At 43.1% G+C, this 22,284-nt stretch overlaps 1 protein-coding gene across 1 annotated transcript in view; it reads left to right on the plus strand.

The window, feature by feature from the left end:
- The first annotated feature begins 869 nt into the window (after positions 1-869).
- Taf1b (TATA-box binding protein associated factor, RNA polymerase I subunit B) overlaps positions 870-22,284 on the plus strand; it is a 65,862-nt gene continuing 44,447 nt past the window's right edge. The window contains exons 1-7 of the mRNA XM_048439773.3: positions 870-1,149; positions 2,785-2,883; positions 7,947-8,034; positions 12,366-12,463; positions 12,891-12,986; positions 16,494-16,644; positions 18,537-18,693. Of these exons, the coding sequence (XP_048295730.2) occupies positions 1,132-1,149; positions 2,785-2,883; positions 7,947-8,034; positions 12,366-12,463; positions 12,891-12,986; positions 16,494-16,644; positions 18,537-18,693 (707 nt within the window). The 5' untranslated portion in view covers positions 870-1,131. The remainder of the gene's footprint in view (positions 1,150-2,784; positions 2,884-7,946; positions 8,035-12,365; positions 12,464-12,890; positions 12,987-16,493; positions 16,645-18,536; positions 18,694-22,284) is intronic.

Raw genomic sequence — 22,284 nt, forward strand, 5'->3', positions numbered from 1 at the left:
TTTCTAAAAAAAAAAAATCTTTCTTTGAAAAATTCAAATATAACCAGAAAGCGGTGGTGCACGCCTTTAATTCCAGCAATTGGGAAGCAGAGATCAGTGGGAACCTTATCACCTAAAATCCATCTCAGCACTCATCTCTACCCACCCAGGATAAGGTCTTTAGCATTTATAATAAATATAGTCAGGCAGTGGAGGTGTACACCTTTAATCCCAGCATTTGGGAGGTTGAGTCAGATGAATTTCTGCCCAGTTCCAGGATACCCTGGTCTGCAAAGTGAGTTTCAGGACACCCTGGGCTATACAGAGAAACCCTGTCTTGAAAAAGCAAGCAAACAAAAACAATGAAATAATAATAATACTTTTAAAAGCCCAAATATAGTCTTGACGAAAGTGGAGTGTTACTTTGTTTACAGGTAAATCCCCAGAACTTAAAGCAATTTTGATTTAAGGATTGAAGCAAGGAATTCGAGTGTTCAACGAAGGAACGCACGAAATTTATCGAGACTTTATTATGTGAGATCTAACTATATTCACAGGTAAATATACAATTTTTACACAGGAGAAAGTGAAGGCACAAGAAAAAAAAAATCATGATCTGCCACCTAGGTTGCAAGGTGGTGTAAAGCACCTGACAAACACGCACAAGGGTTTGGTTCTTAAGACCTGGGGAAAAAAAATCCAAATAGAAACCCAGCTCTAACAATGTGTTCTCTACCTCAAACATTAGGAGAGCATGTTGTAAAAAACGAGAAGCCGGGAGGTGGTGGTGTATGCCTTTAATCCCAGCACTCGACAGCCAGAAGGAAGAGGATTTCTGTGATTTCAAGGCCAGTCTGGTCTACAGAGTGCGTTCCCAGACAGCTAGGGCTACACAGAGAAACCCTGTCTCGACACATACTCCACCAAAAATAAATAAGACACCTTCTCGTAGATCTGAGCCAAGTCTCTGGAGTCTGGTCCCATTCCTGCATTGCGGGCTTGCAGCTCAAGACCCAGGCTTTGGGAGCACGAAGAGCGGCACCAAAGACTAGCGGAACGCAAATGCGGGGGCTGTGTTTCCAGCCGGAGCACTCTCTCGCCTCTCCCGGAAGCGGCTCCCGCTGTCTTAGGTAACGGTGGCGGCGAGCAGCGATGGATCTGGAGCAAGCGGTAAGGACCTAGAGGACTGCATGGAGGTCTGACTTGGCGCTTCCCTAACTAAAAGAGCCGAGGGAGCCAAGCGGAGGAGGAGCAGCGTGGGGAGGAGGCGTCGGCTGGGGGCGGTGACCCGCATAGGGGGCGGGGCGAGGGGGCGGTGGCCACGCGGCCCGGAACCAGGCAACCTTCCCACAGGGGGAGGATGGGATGTGGGTGAGGGTGGGTGGAGTGTTTGTGCACGTGGGGTGTGGGTCGGGAGGAGGATGAAGCTGTGGGGTTGTGGGATGGCCACCTCCATGGCTCATGCACTCTGGAGAGGACTATCCAGCAAAGCTCCCATTGATGCTGGGGTGGGGTGAGGAAGGGCAGGACCTGAACTTGGGATATCTCCAAGAAACCCTTATCAGTCTGTCTTAGGTAGGGTTTCTTTTGCAGCAATAAAACACCATGACTAAAAAAGCAAGTTGGGGAAGAAAGGGTTTATTTGGCTTACACCGCACATCATCTAAGGAAGTCAGGACAGGAACTGGAGTCTGAAGCTGATGCAGAGGCCTTAGAGGAGTGCTGCTTGCTGGCTTGCTCCTCATGGCTTGCTCAGGCTGCTTTCTTATAGAACCTAGGACCAGCTGCCCAGGGCTGACACCACTCACCGTGATCTGGGCCCTCCCCCATCAAACACTAATTAAGAAACCCAATCTTATGGAGGCATTTTCTTTATTGGGCTTCCTCCTAAAATGACTTTAGGTTGTGACAAGTTGACACAAACCTATCCAGCACATGTACCTATCTATACCTCATCGTAAAAGTAATCAAGATGTTGAACTTCAAATGCACCTTTACATGATATGCGTATTCAGTAACTACCCATAAGTCAAACACCAAAGGTTTAGGATCCAAGTCTCTCTCTCTCTCTCTCTCTCTCTCTCTCTCTCTCTGTGTGTGTGTGTGTGTGTGTGTGTGCAGAATAATGATAGAGTGTCTCATAAAAGACTCTCAGTAAAATACCAATAAATGTTGTATGACGGATGGTTAAAGTTTAGAGAATAAGTTGATAAAACTGAAATTACAATCCACCATGACCTATCCATATAGACCACGGGTGAATCTTGTGCTCCTTTTCCTTAATGTAGACCTGTAGCACCCGGTTACACGTCTCGTTCACATACAGTTGATACCCTTGCTGCCTAAATACACCAGAACCTGAAACAGGTTCTAAATACACCAGAACCTGAAACCTGCTTCTTGGTACATTTTCAGTGCTACCAAGGAAATGCCAACAGGGTTTCTACTCTTTGCATTTTTATTTTGCCTCCATACGCTGGGTCATCTTTTTCTCTCTCACCGTTTCCAAGGAACTTTACTTGTTTCTTTGTTTATTTCTAGTTTAGTCTTGTCTACCTTTTCTTCTTGGTTTCCAATCTGCATATTTTAGTAGCTTTGTGGAATAGTTACTGTGTTTCATACTACTAAAGAGACTGAATTTCTTATTTATAGATAGTCCAGGTCTGATGTATTTTTAACTTTCTGTGATTTTTTTTTTTAATTTGGGGGATGAAATCATCAGGAATCCTAGTGGTAGAACTTAGAACCATGAGGTTCAAGATGCATGTACCGGCCTGACAGTCCCAAGTTTTCTCTTTTCTACAGAAATCGTTCACAGAGCGCTGTTCACAGTGTGATGCTGTCTCCTGGGGCCTTACCGATGAAGGCAAATACTATTGTACTTCCTGCCACAATGTCACAGACGTAAGTAACACACAACTCGTCAATATGCTTATGCTTTTAAAATAGCAGTTTCAGTCTGGTGCGTGGCCTGCTTCCTAAAAGTGGATCTGTTTTCATTACTCATTCAATGGCCAAATTCCAAGAATAGAAACAGTCTTCAAGAGTACAGTCTTGGATTAAGAACCTTGCAAATTAGATGGGAGATGAAATTTTAAAATCATATTGAGCCCCTGGGCAGTGGTGGTACACGCCTTTAATCCTGCACTTGGCTGAGGCAGGTGATTCTTTGAATTTGAGGCCAACCCGGTCTACAGAGTGAGTTCCAGGACAGCCAGGACTACACAGAGAAGCCCTGTCTCAAAAAATTATATGTGTTTAGCTATATTTATAAGTGAATATTTCATATAGACTGTACGTGTATGGATATATCAAGCATTACACTTGAGAGAAGTTTTTAGTTTTTAATGTGTTGCACTAGTGTAGAGATTTGGATGTGAGGTGATGGGGGGCTTATCTTTATAGTTCCTTTACAGAGTACCAAGTACTTTCTCATATTTTGTGTAGTCCCTACCTCACAACAACCTGTGACATACAGTGTTATGCCTAGACAGCAAGTAAAGCTCATCAGTAGAATTTGTGGTTTTGTTGTTGTTTTAAGACACAGTCTTACTCTGTAGACCAGGCTGGGCTCCAACTCAGAGACCCGAAAGAGCTGGGACTGAAGGCCTTTGCCCCCACACCTGGCATGGGTTGAGCTAGTTCGCTAATGTCTCAGGAGTGCAGAGACTTGAGGTGGGAATTGAACCTAAGTCTTCTAACCCTCGGGTTCATTTCACTCCATCACCCCTGCTTCCTAACTAGAGAGTGTCAGTCTGCACTGTTAACCTTGGTAAATGAGGCCATCTTCACACTGAAGTTCTGGGTCTTATTTTGGCAAGCATACTCTTCTAATTCAGCCATGGTAATCACAGCATGGACAGCCTGCTGCTGGACCAGCTAAACACACCAGGACTGTTCTCCATAGGACAGTGTTTGCTGGAAGTGCAGAGCCAGGAAGGAATAGGTGCTGCCTTCACTGCTTGATCAGAAAGGCTAGTTGGGGCTAAAGAGAGACTGTGCCCCAACATTGAGTGTGGTGGGGGCCTGACTTGCCTTCCTACGTCAGTGTTACAACTAAAAATCTGGACATAAGATGTGAAACAAACAAAACCCATAAGAAGCATAGATAATTTAGCTGGCAACTCAGTTGTGCAAGTGCTTTTCTCTTATAAAAAGGTATGTCTATGTATGTGAGTGCAGGTGCCTGTGGTGTCCAGAAGAGGGAGCTGGTGAGCAGCCTGACATAGGTGTGGAAACCCAAGGGTCCTTTGCAGGACCTGCACATGACTTAGCCCTAGACCATCTCTAGCCCCCACATAGGTGTGTTTCCTTGAGGTGACTTCTTCAGTCTACAGCTCAGATGCTTGTTTGCATCCCTGTTAGTCAGGAAGGGTATTAATAAAGATAGACACTCAGCCGAGAAAGAACACTGGGGAATGACTGAGCTCTAATCTCCTTGATGATGGTGATGGTCTCATGAAGACATGTCTCATCAAGATGCGTATATACTCGTGTACATAGATATATCAGATTGGACACTTGAAACCTGTGCGATTTGTCTCTGCTTTGATGCTCATTGAGGCGCCAGTGGTTTAATCACTCTTAATTTCATACTGGTGTCCAGATGTAAATACAGTGAAGGAGCGAACTGTCCTTCACGATGGAGGAGTTGCCATTTGCAGGTGGAGTCGGGGCCTATTTTATATGAACTGAGCAGCTGTTGCTAATGACTTCTTTTATTTCTGTCTTAGATGCTTCTTGGTTTTGTCTACTACCATCATTTTTAGTTTGAAAGAATATAATATTACTACCTAGTTTCATATTTAAGACTCTCAACCCAGCCAGGCGGTGGTGGTACACACCTTTGATCCCAGCATCTGGGAGGCAGAGGCAGGCGGATCTCTGTGAGTTCGAGGCCAGCCTGGTCTACAAGAACTAGTTCCAGGACAGGCTCCAAAGCCACAGAGAAACCCTGTCTTGAAAAAAAAAAAAAACCAAAAACATAAAACAAACAAACAAAAAGACTTTCAACCTAATGGAGTAATGTACAATTCTTGAAGGTGGGTGATATTTCTTTTTCCTACTGTGTAGGAGGATGACCTAATGCCTTTTGTATGCTAGGCATGTGTCACACTAGTTATATCCCTGGTCTCTATATGTTTTTGTAAAAGGCTCTGAACCTCAGATCTTCCCTTCACACAATAGGCAAACCTCTGTGTGTACAACTTCCATTGTTATTTTGGCTTTACACTAATCCAGTCATATTCAGCTTGTAGAATAGTATACAGCTGGTGCGTCCTAGGGTTGTGTGGTGTGGAGGTGTTGAAATTCAGTGGGTGAAGAAGTGGCCAATGAGTCAGTGTGCTGTAACAAGTGGAAGCTTCTTGCCCTTCCCTCAGTTTGTTGTGCCTGATTCTTCAAGCTCTTGGCACGGAGAACAATTTCAGCAAAGCCTTCTGGTTAGAAAGCGTTTTCCCTAGTGTATTTTAGTCAGGACAGAGAATGTAAGGTCCTTATCTGGCCAATATTGACACCATATATTTTTTGCAAGTTCTTAAGTATTTAATAAAAGTATGGGCTCAAATTATGTGAGTTTAATAGATTTTATAAGAACAATGCGTGCTCATAGTAGGAAATGGAAAACTATGCAAATGAAAGCAAAAATCATTAATAGTCTCAGTATTTAGTCAGCAGCTTCCAGTCAGTCTTTTGTTTGCTTGCATATGGAAAGGAAAAAGGAGACTTGTGAGTACCACCAAGTCCTTTGTCTTGATGGTTTTTACTGTGATATCCTAAATATTGCAGATTTGTATTAGGTATGTAAATAATCCACAGTCTAACCATTCAGTCAGCTGATCATAGCTTCATGGGGTTGTTCAGCCTTCCCTGCTTTGTATTTCTTGTTTTTGTCCTAATTAGCTCAAGAGTAAAGCCCCTCCCACCACTTTGAATTACCTGTCTTTTCTCAGTAACTGCTTTAGTGGGTTTTGTGTGTGTGTGTTGTGTGTGTGTGTGTGTGTGTGTGATGTCTTACCTTCTCACTTTAGCCAACTTAGTATATCATATTGTTTAAAAATTAGAGAGACTACAGTCCAGAAATTCTAATGTTAGAAGCGTGTCTCTTATAATGTTTGTTTGAGACAGGGTCTCATGTAGCCCAGGCTGGCTTTTGAGTGTTGAACCTAGGGTTAGGGCATGTTAGGCAAGCATTTTACCAACTGGGTTACATCTCAGCCGTGCCTTTTATTATTATTTTATTGTTTTTATTGAGCTATACATTTTTCTCCACTCCTCTCCCTCCCTCCATTCATCCCTTCTACTCTCTCCCATGACCCCCACACTCCCAATTTACTCAAAGGATATCTTGTCTTTTTCTCTTTCCGCTGTAGATCCATGTATGTCTCTCTTAGGGTCTTCTTTGTTGTCTAGGTTTTCTGGGATTGTGAATTACAGGCTGATTTTCTTTGCTTTATGTCTAAAAGCCACTTATGAGTGGCTATATATTATATTTGGCTTTCTGGGCTAGGGTTACCTCACTCAGCTTTTTTTTCTAAATCCATCCATTTGCCTGCAAATTTCAAGATTTTATTTTTTTAGCGCTGCATAATACTCCATTATGTAAATGTACCACATTTTCTTTATCCATTCTTCAGTTGAGGGATATTTCGGTTGTTTCCAGTTTCTGGCTATTATGAATAATGCTATTATGAACATGGTTGAGCACATGTCCTTGTGGTATGATTGTCTTTTGGATATATACCCAAAAGTGATATTGCTTTTATTCTTATTGAGATTCATTCTGCTGGTGTGGTATAGGCTGAGAGTCCAGTACTTGGGGCAAGGCAACCACAAATTTGAGGCTTTTCCAGGCTATCTGGAAGCATACCCCCATCTCAGCAACCCCCAAAAGATAAGCTTCATCCTCAATCTTTAAATTTATAAAAATACAGTAATGCCATTTATTATTTAAAAATTTTGACTTTTCTTTAGAAGTAAGACTCTGTTTTGTTTTTGGTTGTAAGAAGATCAATCTGAGATAATCGCCATTGATAACAGTCGTCATTGATTAGTTTGTTATGAGTGTTACTAATCATTACCATTCTAAAATTTTATTTTATCGAAAATAAAAAGTAGTGCTTTTATTTTTTTATTTTATTTTTTTCAGACAGGCTCTTACTTTGTAACCTTGTCTGGCCTGGAATTCACTATATAGACCAGGCTGGCCCTGCTTTTCGAGAAGGAGGTGTCTTTCTGTGTGTTGGTGGGCACCAACAGTCTCAATGAGTTAGTAATTGCCTGGTTGTTTGTTTCTTGTTGTTGTTTGCTTTGTGGGAGGGTCTGTGTAACACAGACTGGCCTTAAACTCCTGATCTTCTTGCCTTCACCTCCTAAATCCAGGATTATGGGTGCATGCCACTTTCCTTAACCATAAATTGTTCTAATGTTAAATGTATTTTTCATGAATAAAATAATTGAGTATATTTTATTCTTGGTCTGTTTTGAAAAGCTAATATATTCTTTTTGTGTGGTTCCCCTTATTTTTAAAAAATTAAATTAAATTTACTTTTTAATACTTTTTTTGTTTTGTTTTGTTTTCTAGACAGGATCTCTCTGTGTAACCCTGGCTGTCCTGGAACTCACTCTGTAGACCAGGCTAGCCTCAAACTCACAGAGATCCGTCTGCCTCTGCCTCCCAAATGCTTAAAGGTGTACACCACCATGCCCAGCTTTTAAAATTCATATTTAATTAAAATATAATTACATCATTTAAAGTAAAAGTGTATTCGTTTGGTTGCTGTGTGCTGGCTCTTTTAGAAACCGAAACATTTTACGTGAAAAAGCAGCATAAAGATTAACCAGCATAGTATGGCTTCACTGTCATCCACCAACTCTCTGTCTGTTTCCAGACACTTCCCAGGGCATGCTGGAAATCTACTTCAGGGGCCTAGAGCTCTCTTTTCTTCACTGTCTGTTTTTTCCTGCAGCGGTCTGAAGAAGTTGTGAGCACTGCAGTTATTCCCAACACCAAGATCAACTCCATCAACAGGGGGCTGAGGAAGAGAAGCAGGCACGGTGAGCACCCGCACTACCAGGCTCCCATTTTCCTTCACGTTCTGAGGACACAAAATAGATTTTTTTTTTTTTGAGACAGGGTTTCTCTGTATAACAATCTTAGCTGTCCTGGAACTAGCTCTTTTAGACGAGACTGGCCTCGAACTCACAGAGATCCACCTGCTTCTGCCTTCCAAGTGCTGGGATTAAATGCATGCACCACCACCACATGGCTTACAAAATGAAATTTGAAATAAACTCTATTTTAAGCAGAAAATCCAAACTCGAGTTGAAGTTATGGCGTGGTAAATTCGAAGCAAGTGTGTTGAGGCACATGTTGTCGGTAAGCCACTCTGGGTGGGCAGCGGGCGTGCAGGGAGTGGTACCCACGCTGGCTGTCCTCCTGTGCTGGTGGACATCCTGTCTGTGCTGTCACCAGGATGTCACTTTCAGAAATGACACAGCTATGGCTTGTCAGATTAGGCAAGTTAAACATTATAGCCAACTTTCAAAACACCATTTCTCACATTGAATTTTGAATATGTCTTTTTAAAATAGGGAAGATTACTTTTCCCTAAAATGGCTATAGTGTAGGTGCGGATCCAGTGAGCCCTAACCATGGGCCATCATGAAGAAGGGTTGGAAACATTTGGCTGGTGGTTTGTGTTTTTGTGACTAACTAGAACCAGATAGATTCTTAAGTCAGAAACCACCAACCTAATGATGACAGTAAACAGTTCTACAAAAGGTAGCTATGAAGGCAGATATACACATATTTTTGTCTATGCATATATATAAACATTCATATAGACATACATGACATATTTATATTGACATTCTTAGATGAGTAACAGAATGCTGAAATATTAGCACATTTTAAAAACGACTTAAAGATTATTTATTTTAGTATTATATGTATGTAGGTGTTTGTCTGAACGTATATGATATGGGATTCTCCTCTGTATGCTGTGAATACCTTTGGTTAATAAAGAAACTAGCTTGGCCTGGTAGGGTAGAGTAGAGCTAAGGGTGGTGGGGAGAGAGGGGGGACTAAACAAAATGCTAGGAGAAAGAAGGCGGAGTCAGGAGAAGCCATGTAGCCCTGCTGGAGACAGACACCAGAACTTTACCTGCTAAGCCACAGCCTTGTGGCAATACACAGATTAATGGAGATGGGTTAATTTAAGATATGAGTTAGCCAGAAATATGTTTAAGCAATTGGCCAAACAGTATTATAAATAATATGGTTTTTGCATTATTATTTTGGGACTGAGCAGCTGGGAACAAACAAGCGGCCTTCTACAACACATATGTCTATGTACCATGTCTGTGTGTGTGCGGCCAGTGTCTGTGTTAGACCCTCTGTGACTGGAGTTACAGATCATTGTGACCCACTCTTTAGGTTCTGGGAACCAAGCCCAGGTCCTCTTTGAGAGCAGTGAATGTTCTTCTTCACTGAACCGTTCATCTCTCCAGCCCAGTAGGCTAAAACCTGATTGATTTTTATTCGGTTTTATCAGAGTAAAACTTGATTAATTGTTACTCATATATGTAAGTAGTTAAAATGTGTAGTTTGTGCTTAAATTGTCTACAGAACCTTGGATGCTCAGTTAGACATGTCTCATAGTCAAGGCAGTAGTCACTGGCACTCACCTGTGAAAGGAGAGTAGCGCCCCATTGTTAGTTACAGCAGGCGCTTGTGGGTGGTGTAAAACATCAGGTCTGTGTTTATACGGCTGTGTGGGAGCCCTGCGCATACAGACAGCTCGAAGGGTTAAAACCCTCTTAACCTCTGGGTCATCAGAAACCACTGGCTTTTGGTTATCCATGAGACTCTTTCCCAGAAGGATTGGATGGTCAGTGAGGACAAGGACACCCTGCATTAATTTGGCGAGTGAAAGGAGTTCAAATCTTCGCCGTGTGTAGAGAAGTTACGTGGGAGTCAGGCAGACCTCAGAAGCCGTGTGAGAAGTCTGGATGGCATGCTTGTGAACACATTTCTGTATTTGTCCAGCAGCAGCAGATGAAGCACAAGGGTCTTAACTACTGTGACATTCTTTCAGCAGGTCATTACTGTAGTTAACATGGAATTCTGACTGCTCTGGCAGATTTTTTTTAATGCCTTCTTAGGTTGTTGTGAGGCTCACATGAATAGTTCATTTAAAATACTTAGAAGCTGGGAACATGGTCCCATCAGTGACCTACCTGACATACAAAAGGACTGGAGGGCAGATTCCCGAAACTTATATAAGCTGTAATCACAGCATGTGTCTGTAACCCCAGTATTGAGAGGAATAAGGCAGGTAGATCCTTGAAGCTTACTGGCCAGCCATCCTAGCCAAATTGGTGAGTTCCAGATTCACTAAGAGACCTCATGTTAAAAAGAAAAAAAAATAGAGGTGGAAGGACTGGAAAGATGATTCAGTGGTTAAGAGCACTTGCTTTGTTGGGACCTTCATTCAATTCTCAGCACTCAGTTGGTGGCTTGCAACTGTCTGTAAATGAGCCCCAGGGGATCTTGGGCAGCATGCATATGCACATGGTACATATACATATATACAAGCAAACATCCATACATATGAAGCAAAATAATAGTAATTTTTCAAAGATGCATCATGTTCAAGGAAGACCCTGCCACTGATCATAGACTTACACATACCCGCACATAGCCACATACAGCTCACCTACATGTGTACATATACCAACAATTGCAAACACTGCACACAAAACCACACACACACATTTTAAAAGGGAAAAATTAAAATGCTTAGGACACATCTGGTACCTAGGTGTTGCAAGGAGAGTAGGTCCTTTGTTCCCACTGCCGGGCTAGCTTACACCCGAAATAATCACACAGAAACTGTATTAATTAAAACACTACTTGGCCATTAACTCTAGCCTCCTATTGGCTAACTCTCACATCTTGATTTAACCCATATCTATTAATCTGTGTTCACCAAGAGGTCGTGGCTTACCAGGAAAGATTTAGCATGTCTGACCTGGCGTCTCCATGGCGGCTATCTGACTCTGCTTTCTTCTTCCCAGAATTCAGTTTTGTCTTCTCCGCCAACCTAAGTTCTGCCCTATCAGGTCAAGCAGTTTCTTTATTAACCAGTGGAAGCAACACAAATACAGAAGGACCTCCTATACCACCTAGGAACCAGTGTGTACTAGACTTCTTATTTTTCAGTTTCTCTATAACCTAGAACCATTTTCACAAAAGCAGAATGCCACTTGAAGTTTATTTTCTTTAAATGTGCCTATTGCCCATTCTGCACATCAGTTCTTGGTTCTTGTCACTTACATTTGTTGACCAAAATATGTGTTGAAATGGAGCAGAAAACTGGTAGAAATGGCCAAGTATTCCAACATAGCAATATTTTGAGCATTGTAAAACACACATTTGAAAACTTAAATTTCACTGGGTGTGGTGGCAAAGCCTTTAATCCTAGCACTCAGGAGGCAGAGGTAGGCAGAGCTCTGTGAGTTCCATACCAGCCTGCATATTGAGTTGCAGGATAGCCAGGGCTACATAGTAAGACCCTGTTCAAAAACAAAACAACTAAAAACAAAAACAAACAGAAACCTCAAACAAACATAAGTTTCACCTGTTTATTTTTTAAATATGCCAACTAGTAAGTTTTTTGCCTTTATGATAGATAATTGAAAACAATTTAGTATGTTAACAGGATGCTTAGTTTTGTTAAATATAAATATATACAAATATATCAAGAATGCATCAGATTGGAAAAAAATATAGGTAGAACCTGTTCACAGCTGGATATGGTAGTGGATGTCTGTGCTCCCGGCACTTAGGAGGAGGAGACACAGGTGGGGAGACTGGTACAAGTTTGAGACCTGCCTGGTCTGCATACATGGCAAGTTCTGGGCTGGACAGAGTCACATAGTGAGACCTAATTTAAAACAAAACAAACGTTAAAACAAACAAATAAAAACGGACTGGAGAGATGGCTCAGAAGTTGGAAGCCCTGGCTGCTTTTCCAGAGGACCTGTGTTTCATTCCCAGCACCCACCCACATGAAAGCTCACAACCACTCCAGTTCCAGGGGTCTGACACCCTCACAGGCACACATGCAGGCATGCATAGATAGATAGATAGATAGATAGATAGATAGATAGATAGATAGATAGATAGATAGATCATTTAGAAAAAGACAAAGTACACACACCACACGTAGACACATACACACACACACAAAGAAAGAAAGAAAAGACTATTTGATGAGACACAGAAATAGTCTTTTGGCATATGTAAGCAGAAATTGCATTATGTAGAGGAGCTATAGTAAGTTAGGAATGTATGTATCTAAAGCTTTTTATCTGTTCTTCAGAGAAAGGCTGGGATTGGTATGTGTGTGAAGGTTTTCAGTGCATACTTTACCACCAGGCGGAGGCCCTGAAGACCCTCGGAGTAAGCCCAGAGCTAAAGGTAAGTCATGTGTGTCTAGATGTTGGCTCCTTGTTGTTTGAAGTGTGAGGTTTGAGTAGACCTTGGAAGGAATCCACAGGAAGAGCCAGGCTCTGGCCCTGACTAGAAGTGTAGTTCTGGATAAATTGTTTCCTTTCTGTGATCCAGATTGTATAAAAGAATAGACTCTGTGGTAATGTTAATGTCTACCCCTTTCCCTAACTCCAGGATTAGAAGTATCTCTTGAGGACTATATTTAGTCTCCAGCACTGAGAAACAAAGTGAGACCTTTATTGATTCAGTGTCCCCAGGTCCCTGATAAGGGAAAGCAGGTGTGAAGGCATTTGATTGGAGGTGACCCGCATAGTAGGACAGTGAGCGTGTTTGGTAGAGATGTGACTGTATTTGCCATCATGATGACTCACCCCTTGCTTCCCTTCCACCTTAGGACAAAGTTTTACATAATTTTTGGAAGCGTTATCTTCAGAAGAGCAAGCAGGCCTATTGTAAAAACCCGGTTCGTACAAGCAGAAAGAAAGCCAAGGTGAGCCATGGAGCAAAATCCACCTGTGCTCCACACAGAGGTGCTGTGTGTGACTTCTTGAGTCTGACTGTGGTGCATGTGTATGGGTTTTCAGGGAAGAGGCTTCTGGTGCAGTCTGGAATGAATTGTGGCTGTTTCTTAAACCAGTTGGAACATTCAGGCATTTAAAGTTCATCTTCCTTTTTAAAGTTTTTGTTGGGTTTTTTTGTTTGTTTGTTTTTGCTTTTGTTTTGTTTTTTTTGAGTCAGGATCTTACTCCATAATCCAGGGTTGCCTTGTACTCCTGGTAATCCACCTGCCTCAGCTTTTCAAGTGCTAGGATTACAGCCACAGCACCCAGCTCACTCAGAGAACTTTCCGGAATGTTTTACTTGTTTTGCACTGTTGTGGTCAAACTCACAAGCTAGTAAATCACCAAGCCTCTGAGCTCCGCCCCCAGACTAGAAGAATGGAGGCTCTTGAGAGACTCCTGTACTGTGACTATTCAGTATGTGGGGTTTGCTTGTCTTGTTTTTTGTTGTTATTAGAATTTTTTGCGTATGTTGTTCCTATTATTAATATCAGTAGTAGTATTACTGTTTTTTGAGATGGGGCCTTATTATTTATCCCTGACTGACATTAAACTCACAGAGATCCACTGCCTCTGTCTCCCAAGTGCTATGATTAAAGGCATGTGCCATTACCTGGCTTTTTTTGTTTTATTTTGAAATAGGGTCTTATGTATCCCAGGCCAGGTTTGTTATGTAGTCAAGGATGGCCTTGACTTGCCTCCACCTAATGCTAAAGTAATGCTAAATGCTAAAATGCTAAAGTAACAAACATTAAGTTATGGTGCCCTGTTTATGTGTAGAGGACCAAGCCAAGGGCTTTGTGCATGCCAGACAAGCAGTTCACCACATCCCTAAACCCTGCTCCGTTCACTTGACATTCCTGCTTACTTTATCCAGCTCCCTTCTTGTCTGCCTCAGAAGCTTTGAAGTGAAGTCAGGCCACCTATTAGAGCACCTATTAGAGCTGCTCTGTCTGTGAGCAGTTCGTTCTGATGTTCTTTAGAAGTGTGCTACAGTACCTTTTCCTTGGACTCAAGAACAGTTACGCTGCAAAGGCAAGTGTCCCAATCACAGACTTGTCCCATGAGTGGTTGTTACCCTCCAGGGCTAAGATGAGATTCTAAGCCATGTGACTCAGGTGTGATAGGAACTTGGGAGCTTGGCCCAGCATTTCCTTGTTTGGTCAGGTCCTCATAGGTCTGTATGCAAAGGTCAGTGATCCAGGACTGAGAGTCCTGGTCAAGATGAAAGGAATAGGCTACAGAGGTGAGCAAGGCAGTGCTCCTGAGCTGCACATGCATCCTCCGTGGCTAGGGTAGACCTGGGACTGAGGTTAGTCAAACCATGTGGACAGAACTTAGGGAAATGACCTAAGGAATGACCCTCTTATATAAGAGATGATAAGCTTCAAGCAACTCCTGAAAGGTAGTTTGAATTAACTGGAAAAAAGAAACATTTTATGATCATAAAGTTATGGGATGCTAATCCGTCTGGTTATATGAGTCGCATGCTTGTTCAGAAAAGCAAAAGATGCTATATGGTTTTATGGTGACTCTTTGAAAGGAAAAAAGAAAAATAGTAAAGCAGTAAGGACATAATGTTCAAATCCCACACCTGGTGTTTTGTTTGTGGTTGTCTTTGTATACTGTGATGTTGCCTAGTAGATAGAAAATAGGAATGAGCGTCTAGGGTTCTCTATGACACTCTAATCTCTTTAGGTTAACTGAAAACTAAGAGACAAAAGTTTTGTTGATGTGAGTAAACACCTAGGCAAACAGTATCACACTAAACCCTGGTGAAGAAATAAGAAGTGAAATTGGAAGCTCATGGGTAAATATTATTTCTGTTTCACGAGTACAGCAATACTCCTTTTGAAAAGAAGAGAGAATTATATTTTAAAATAGAAACAGGCATGGGGTATAGCTCACAGTCAGAGCTTGCCTTGCAATTCAAATCCATGGGTTCCATCCTCAGAAATACAGGCTTCTCAATAAGTCTGCAGACGTGATCCTAGAGCTCTGGATGCAGCTGTTCCAAGAATTAGAGAGGCCTGCATCAGAATCCTGTCCTACAACTTTTAAGCTGTGGATAAATGGGAAACTTCCAGGACAAGCAAACAAATGTTTATAATGGAGCAGCAGGAAGGGTGTTACATAACCCAGAATGGCCAGGGGGACTTACCAGTGAGATGAGGGGGCTCTGGGAACTGGGATTAACATGAGGTGTAGAGGGGAAGAAATGCTGAATTCCAGGCCTCATTGGGACCAACAAGCCAAGCCTACATTTAGTAAGTGCCATCAGGCTGGGGCCTGGCAGTACACAGGAGACCCAAGCCTGCATTTGGTGTGTGGTGTCAGGCTGGGGCCCAGCCGTGTACAGGAGATCCAAGCCTGCACTTGGTGTGTGGTGTCAGGCTGGGGCTTGCTTGTGCACAGGAGATGATGAATAGGACACTAGATGAGCTTTGGAGATAGAGCCAGGAGGATTTCCTGATGAAGTAGAGGTGGGATATGGGAGGCAGGCATCCAGGATGACTACAAGGTTCTCAGCCTAAGCAGCTAGAAGGAAGGAGTCACCTTAAACTGAAAGAGCAGGTGGGGCTGGGAGATCAGGAGCTGGGTCTGGGACATGTTAAGTTGAAGCAGCTGTTAGACATCCACGAGGAAATGTCACATATGTAGTGAGACAGATGAGTCTGCAGTTTAAAAGATAGGAATTTCAAACTGTCACTGTGCATTACGGTCATCACATTTGAAATGTTCTTTATAAACATGCCCTTCCCTGCTGTAGAGGCAAAGTCCCAGGCAGTCCCTACAGGCCTCAGACTCAGTATGTAGCTGAGGATGACCTTGAACTTCTCATCTTCCTGTCTCCCTCTTTTATGCTGAGATCATAGCATCCATTACCATAGTTTGTGCAGTGCTGGGGATTGAATCCAGGGCTTCATGCATAGTAGGCAAGCATTCTGCCTCTGAACTATAGCCTCTAATCAAGTCTTAGTTATGGCATCTATTGCTGTGATAGAACATCACCATTGTTATCAGCCAGCCCTTGCTGTCAAGGACGCCCTTGACTTGCTTCCTCCTCCCAAGTGCTAGATTGACAGACATAAGCTACAGTGCCCAGTTTATGTGCAGAGGACAAGCCAAGGGCTTTGTGCAAGCCAGGCAAGCAGTCTATCAACTGAGCTTCATCTGTAAGCCCTGCATCTGCCATTCCTTTCTCTTGACAAGAGAGGTGCTCCTGGAAGCACCCACTTGGTGTGTGTGTGTGTGTGTGTGTGTGTGTGTGTGTGTGTGTGTGTGCCAGCAGACTGTTTCCCCACTTGCCCTTGTTTGCATCCCCTCTACCAGGAGCCTTGCCGGGAACTGTCCGGGAACTGTTCCCCAGGAAGGCCTATCACAGAAGCTAACCTTTACACTCCATCAGTCGTTTCTGTCTGTTATTTTATGGACAGGTATTAGAAGACAATCAGCAGAGTTCAGATTGGGCCAGTGAACTTGAGCTGCTAAGTGACACCTCCTATCCCCTTGAAAGTGGAGCAGAGTTCCAGTCTGAGCCCCAGACTCCAAAGCCTTTCCCTGTCACCAAAGCATCACCAAAGTCAGGTAAAGGAGAACCAGTCTGTCTAGAACCTTTTAGAGAGTCACTTATTTATTACCTGTGTGTATGTGCAGGAGTGTCCTTGTGTGACAGTCTGAGGACAGCTCATGGGAGGTGGTTCTTGGTTCTCTTCTTCCATAGTGTGGGTCCTAGATCTCTAACTCTGCTTATCGATCTAACACTGATTGCTGGCCTGATGTTTTGAATGTTAACGCCAGCATTGCATTTGAAGACTAACATAGTCCTGCCAGGTGTGGTGGTGTGTGTCTATAATCCCAGCACTTGGGAGGTAGAGGCATGAGAATCAGGAGTTTAAGTTCAGCATTCCTTGAGACCCGCCTGGACTGAGACACTGTCTCAAAAACAAACCAATGAACAAGCACATTGATGACTTAATCCTATGTCCTGGTGTTCAGGATGTGTAAGGAGGGAACTTGACCTAGGAAGAATGACTTGCTGAGTCATGTGACCAAGAAGAACAAACTGAATGAAATCTTAGTGCTATTTTTAAAAAGGTATTTTGGGGACTGGAGAAATGACTCAGTGGTTAAGAACCCTGCTGCTCTTCCAGAAGATCCAGGTTCAATTCCCAGCACCCATGTGATCTCACATCCCTCTGTAATTCGAGTTCTAGGGGATCTGATCTGATGTCTTCTGGCCTCTGCAGGCACCAGGCACACTGGTGGTGCACACACACGTTCAGACATACTTGCACAGAAATAAAGAAGAAAATCTTTAAAAAAAAATATTTCTAGAGCTTTCTTTTAGGTTTTACACTAATTATGAATACCATTCAATATAAAACTATAAAATGCAGATTACAAAGAAGATAAAGCAGAACCATGCTTGTTTTCTTCTCTTAGCTTATACCAGCCACCACCAAGCCCTTCTGATTCTGCCTTCAAAGTCTGCCTTGAACCGAACCCCTTTTCACCATCTGTAGTGCAAGTACTTTGCTCCTGGCCAACCCTTGTTCTGACTGTCCTGTTCCCATCCTAACCCTCCTGTAATTTCATCCCTCTGCTGTGGGTGGTCTAGTATTAAGCACAGGAGGGAGGCCATGTTGCTCTCACATTAAAACTCCCTAAACTTCTCTCCTTACCTAGAGTGAAATCCAAAGTATAGATCCTGAACTCTGAAGTGTGGTTTCCACGCTCTGCATTATAAGCTGCCATTTTCCCTCATTTGTAAGCCCCTCCCACGCACGCGCGCACCTTTTCACTGCTGTTGGCATGTTGGGATTTCACCTCAAAGTAGAATTCATCATCTTTCTGCTCTGATACCACCTTCTTAGAGGGGGCTTTTTGATCAACCACTCAAAAGAACCATCTTGCCCCTTCTCCCCTTGGATGTCCTTGGATGCTCCTGCACTGCCATTTTTCTGAGTAGCACTTTTCTCTGTCCATTGTAATTTTTGTTCATTGCTCTTAGGAGAGAGTAAATCACAGGAGAGGTGAGACCTTGTTCACTGTCATTTCCCCAGCCCTCGGGTAGTGGCCCAGAATGAGATCCATCCCTGTCTGTAGAGTAGACAGTGTCCGCTAGAGGGTACCTGGAAGGTGGGTGAGGTGGGAGAAAGTGCTGCCTCCTCCTCGGGTTCTGGGAGAGGGCTCCCTGAGAGGTCTTCAAGCAAAGGACTTTCACTTTTCTTTGTAATTGTTTATCCTTTTATTTTAAAAATAGTTTGTTTTGGCTGTCTACAAATTTGTGTCTCTTTTTTAGGCTCTCAGTCCACCCCACTTCCACAGATAACCTAGTTACCTTTAGCCTGATTCCCTTCTAAAGCTTTCCTTGGCCTTCACTGCTAGATTGTTTATGCAAAGTGAATCAGTTATAATCTATTTTGAATGCCCCTTGATTTGTTATTCATTTTTTAAAATCTACTTTGTTTCTAAAGAAGCCACAGATGTCTGTTCTGGGTCTGTTGATGGAGTGGAGTACTCAGAGTGGAAGGAGAAGGGTGTCCTGAAGATGACTGTACCCAGGACCCTGGCTCTCTGCTCTCTGTCCTTGCTCTGGCAGAGAGAAACCATTACTCTCTCCGACCTTCTGAGGTGAGTGGATCTTCCTTCCTGATTGTTTTTCCATGATCATATGTGTGAACTTAGGAATAGCCTTTGGATATTCTCAGTTTTACAAGAAAGCCTATAGTGAGGAAAGGCATGGAAAGCCTGGGTAGTACATGGGTTACTTTTCTCCTCGTGACTAAGAACCGATAAAACAACTAACTTAGAAGAGGAAAGATTTGTGCTGGCTTATGGTGTAAGGGGATGCAGGCCGCCATGTTGGGGATGAGTGGCTTACATCAGATCATTGAGTAGAGGAAGGGATGTCGCTGTCCTTACTCCATTTGGACCAGGACCCCAGCCCATGGGGGTACCAACTGCATTCCCAGTGGGTTCTCCCATAGTTAAGCCTCTCCGGGACTATTTCCTCAGACACGCATGAGGTAAATGTGTCTCCTGGGGGAGTCCAAATCCAGTCAGACTGACAGTGACGATTAATCATTGCGTGGAACTTGGGTTCAAATTCCTGAAGTTAATCGTCTTTAAGTCTAATAATTTGAGTTTTTAATGATATGGTGGGAATTGTAGTGTTCCCCTCACATGAGATATTAGAAAGTTAATTATCTAATGTGAATAAAATACTTTGAAGAGAAAAATGACATTAATATTCCTGTGCAGACTTAAATATTTTTCTAGGAAAAGATGAACAGGGGATCTTTTACTAACAAAATGATTATTAGTATTTATATAAAACTATGTCTTGTGGTTGTAAAAACTAAAATATAGACAGCCTGTTTATTAGGAAAAGTTGATTTCAGAACTATAGAAAGACCTTGTTATGCAGTAGTAGACATTTACATATTTGAAGTAGTCTAGACAGTTTTAGACAGAAAGATTGACCAAAGGAAGTGCATGCTTGAGCTAAAGCCAACTCCCCTATACTAATGAACTGAGTGTAGAAGAATCAGTCACTTACCAGGCAGACCAAAATCATTAATGTGTTCATTTCTCCCTTGCTTTATATGTGTTCTGAATAATAACATTGAGTTGAATCAGTGTGTGGAATGCTTACAAGGGCACAAGTTTGAAGCCAGACTCTGACTCTGCCAGTTTGTTGTCACATGACATCACACTGAGCAAGTCAGGAAATGTCTGTTTCTGCTTCCTTAGGTAAATGAGTCTGTAATAAAATGCACCTTAGGGCTCCAGCTGCTCAGCCCTTGGCCCCACATCACAGTTAGAGCATCTGATCTGAAGCGTCGCTGGAGCTCTGGCTAGCCGTGCTCGTTCAGTGCTCCTCATCACCGTCATTATTGGTGCTTGGCCCTTTTATTAGATAGCATGCTTCTAGTAAATGGCAGTGGTGCCTTTGATTTTGGACATTAACCAAGTAGCAAAGCTTTTCTGGGTGTGAGCAGCTGCGTATAGACCACTTGTGATTCTCTGTGAATCAATTGAGGATTGCCTTGCTTTGTGCCCTCACTAGATGACATCATCTTCTCCCAAGACTCTAATTATTGTCTATATGCTGAAGACTCCCAACTCTGTCATCAGCCCAGACTTGTCTAGTGAAGGCCAGACCCGTCTGTTCATCTATAGAGCTGCCGCTGGACATGACTACTTGATGTCTTTATGGTTGAATCTGTATGACTAGGAAGTGCCTCAGCATCTGTCTCCTTGACCCTGCTCTTGTCCAGTGCTCTTAACACATGCTGTGGACCCTGGTGTTCTGTCAGGAAACCTAGGGCTGTTCCTGGACTCTCTCCTCACTCTACACACATGTCAGTCATTCTGTTCTGCCACTTCTACTTCCAAAACCCCTGTAACCCACCTTCCCTCCATGCCTCACCTCACCTCACCTGGGTGCTGGCTGATTTCCCAGCTGAGCTCTCTGCAGTCTTGTGATTCCTGTCTATCTGCTGATAACCAGGGGGTCTTTCAGAAAGATTCCTAATCACGAGAACCGAATGGTATCTTCAGAGCTGGGGTCAAGGGACCAGCTGTCCCAGGGCAATCTGTATGTGGGCAGCAGAACTCTCCCAGAAACTTAGCAGATGAAAAGAAAATATCTGTCTGCAGTTCATAGGGAAACACTCTGTGCCTGGAATAGACAGTCCCAGTCCCGAGTTCCTCCCAAGCTCACCATCCTTCACTCTGACTCTCCTTCCCCCCAGAGGGGAATTCTAAAATGCCTTCAAGGAGATTGAATCTAGTTAGCCGGAGGGCTGTCACTGTGCTCTTTGTGGTGTACAAGTTGGAGACTTAGTTGCTTGGGGCAGCAGGAGAAGGGGCTGTCACCATTGTTCCTTGTGCTCTGCATTTCTCCCAGAAAGAGCTCTAAGACAGATCCTCAACTTGTCACTTCTTGATGTGCCACTCCAGCATTAACTGGGGTCTGCAGCAGAACTCCAGGTTAGGGCCTGTTTATCTCTGTTGAGTTGCCTCCAGGAGATTCTTCAGGATGTTCAGCCTGAGAGCTATTGCTGAGCTTTGAAAGCTAAGAACATTGGTTTGTAGGGAGATGTCGTTCACTTGACTAGAATGCGTATATGTCTTTCCTCTTTCTTTCTCTCTTTTGTTCTTCCATTCTTTCTCTTTTCTTTTCTTGAGACAGGGTTGCTCACTGTGTAGCCCTGACTGGCCCCTAACTCAGAGATCCACCTACCTCTGCCTCCAATGCTGGGATTAAAGGTGTGTGCCACCATGCCCTGCCCTACAAATCTTACCAGTGATTGTAAGCTGTTATTGCCTATTTATCTTCAGAGCAGCTTCCATAGGCCTCAGGGTTAGTTCCTATTCCTTCACATTAGCCATAAAGGACCCTCCTGCTAGCAGTAATGATAGAAAGTAACAACAGCCAACATTTACAGTACAAATACTTGTTGAGTATCTGCTGTATTCACAGAGTGGCCTAGGGTTTAGACCCTTGAGGTCCATACAGCTGGGATAAGTGTGTCAAGTCCCCCTCTTGTGAAATTGAAGATGAGAGGGGGAAACAGATGGATGTAAATAAAGGGGAAAATGATCAGTCAGACAGGTGCAGAGCACAGGCTGAACTCAGACACTGTAAGGGTATGACTGGATGGCTGCTTTAGATTGGTAGAGAGGGATTTGAGCTGCACTTTGAACGAAAGAGCAGCCAACCCATGAAGATCCCAGTATTCCAGGTAGCGAGGGCCACCCTTGTTAGCGCCAAGCTCTGAGCAGGAGTGGACTCTGTCTGATCAAGAAGATGAGGAGTGGGCCTGGAGGAAGAGAGCTGATTGAAGGGCGGAGAACTGAGGGGAGCAGAACAGAGGTATGTCTTTTAAGCCATGCTAGGGTGCAATTTTTCCCCCTTGAAAAACATTCTTTGTCACTTTCATAGTTTATATAATAACTTTTAGTTGTTGTTACCTCCAGCTCTCCTCTCATCACCCTTAATTTAAAAATTTTGAAACATAATTTACGTATAAAATTCTCAACCATTTAAAAAATATGCCATTCCTAAGACCTGGAGAGGTGACTTGGTGATTAAATCACTTCCTGCTCTCTCAGAGAGCCTGAGTTCAGTTCCCAGCATTCCTATGGCTCTGCCGTTTTGTCTATAAAGTCCAGTTCCAGGGAATCCAGTGCCCTCTTCTGGTCTCCATGACACCA

The sequence above is a fragment of the Myodes glareolus genome, chromosome 6 (genome assembly GCF_982192425.1).
Source record: "Myodes glareolus chromosome 6, mMyoGla1.1, whole genome shotgun sequence".
Lineage (NCBI taxonomy): Eukaryota > Metazoa > Chordata > Mammalia > Rodentia > Cricetidae > Myodes > Myodes glareolus.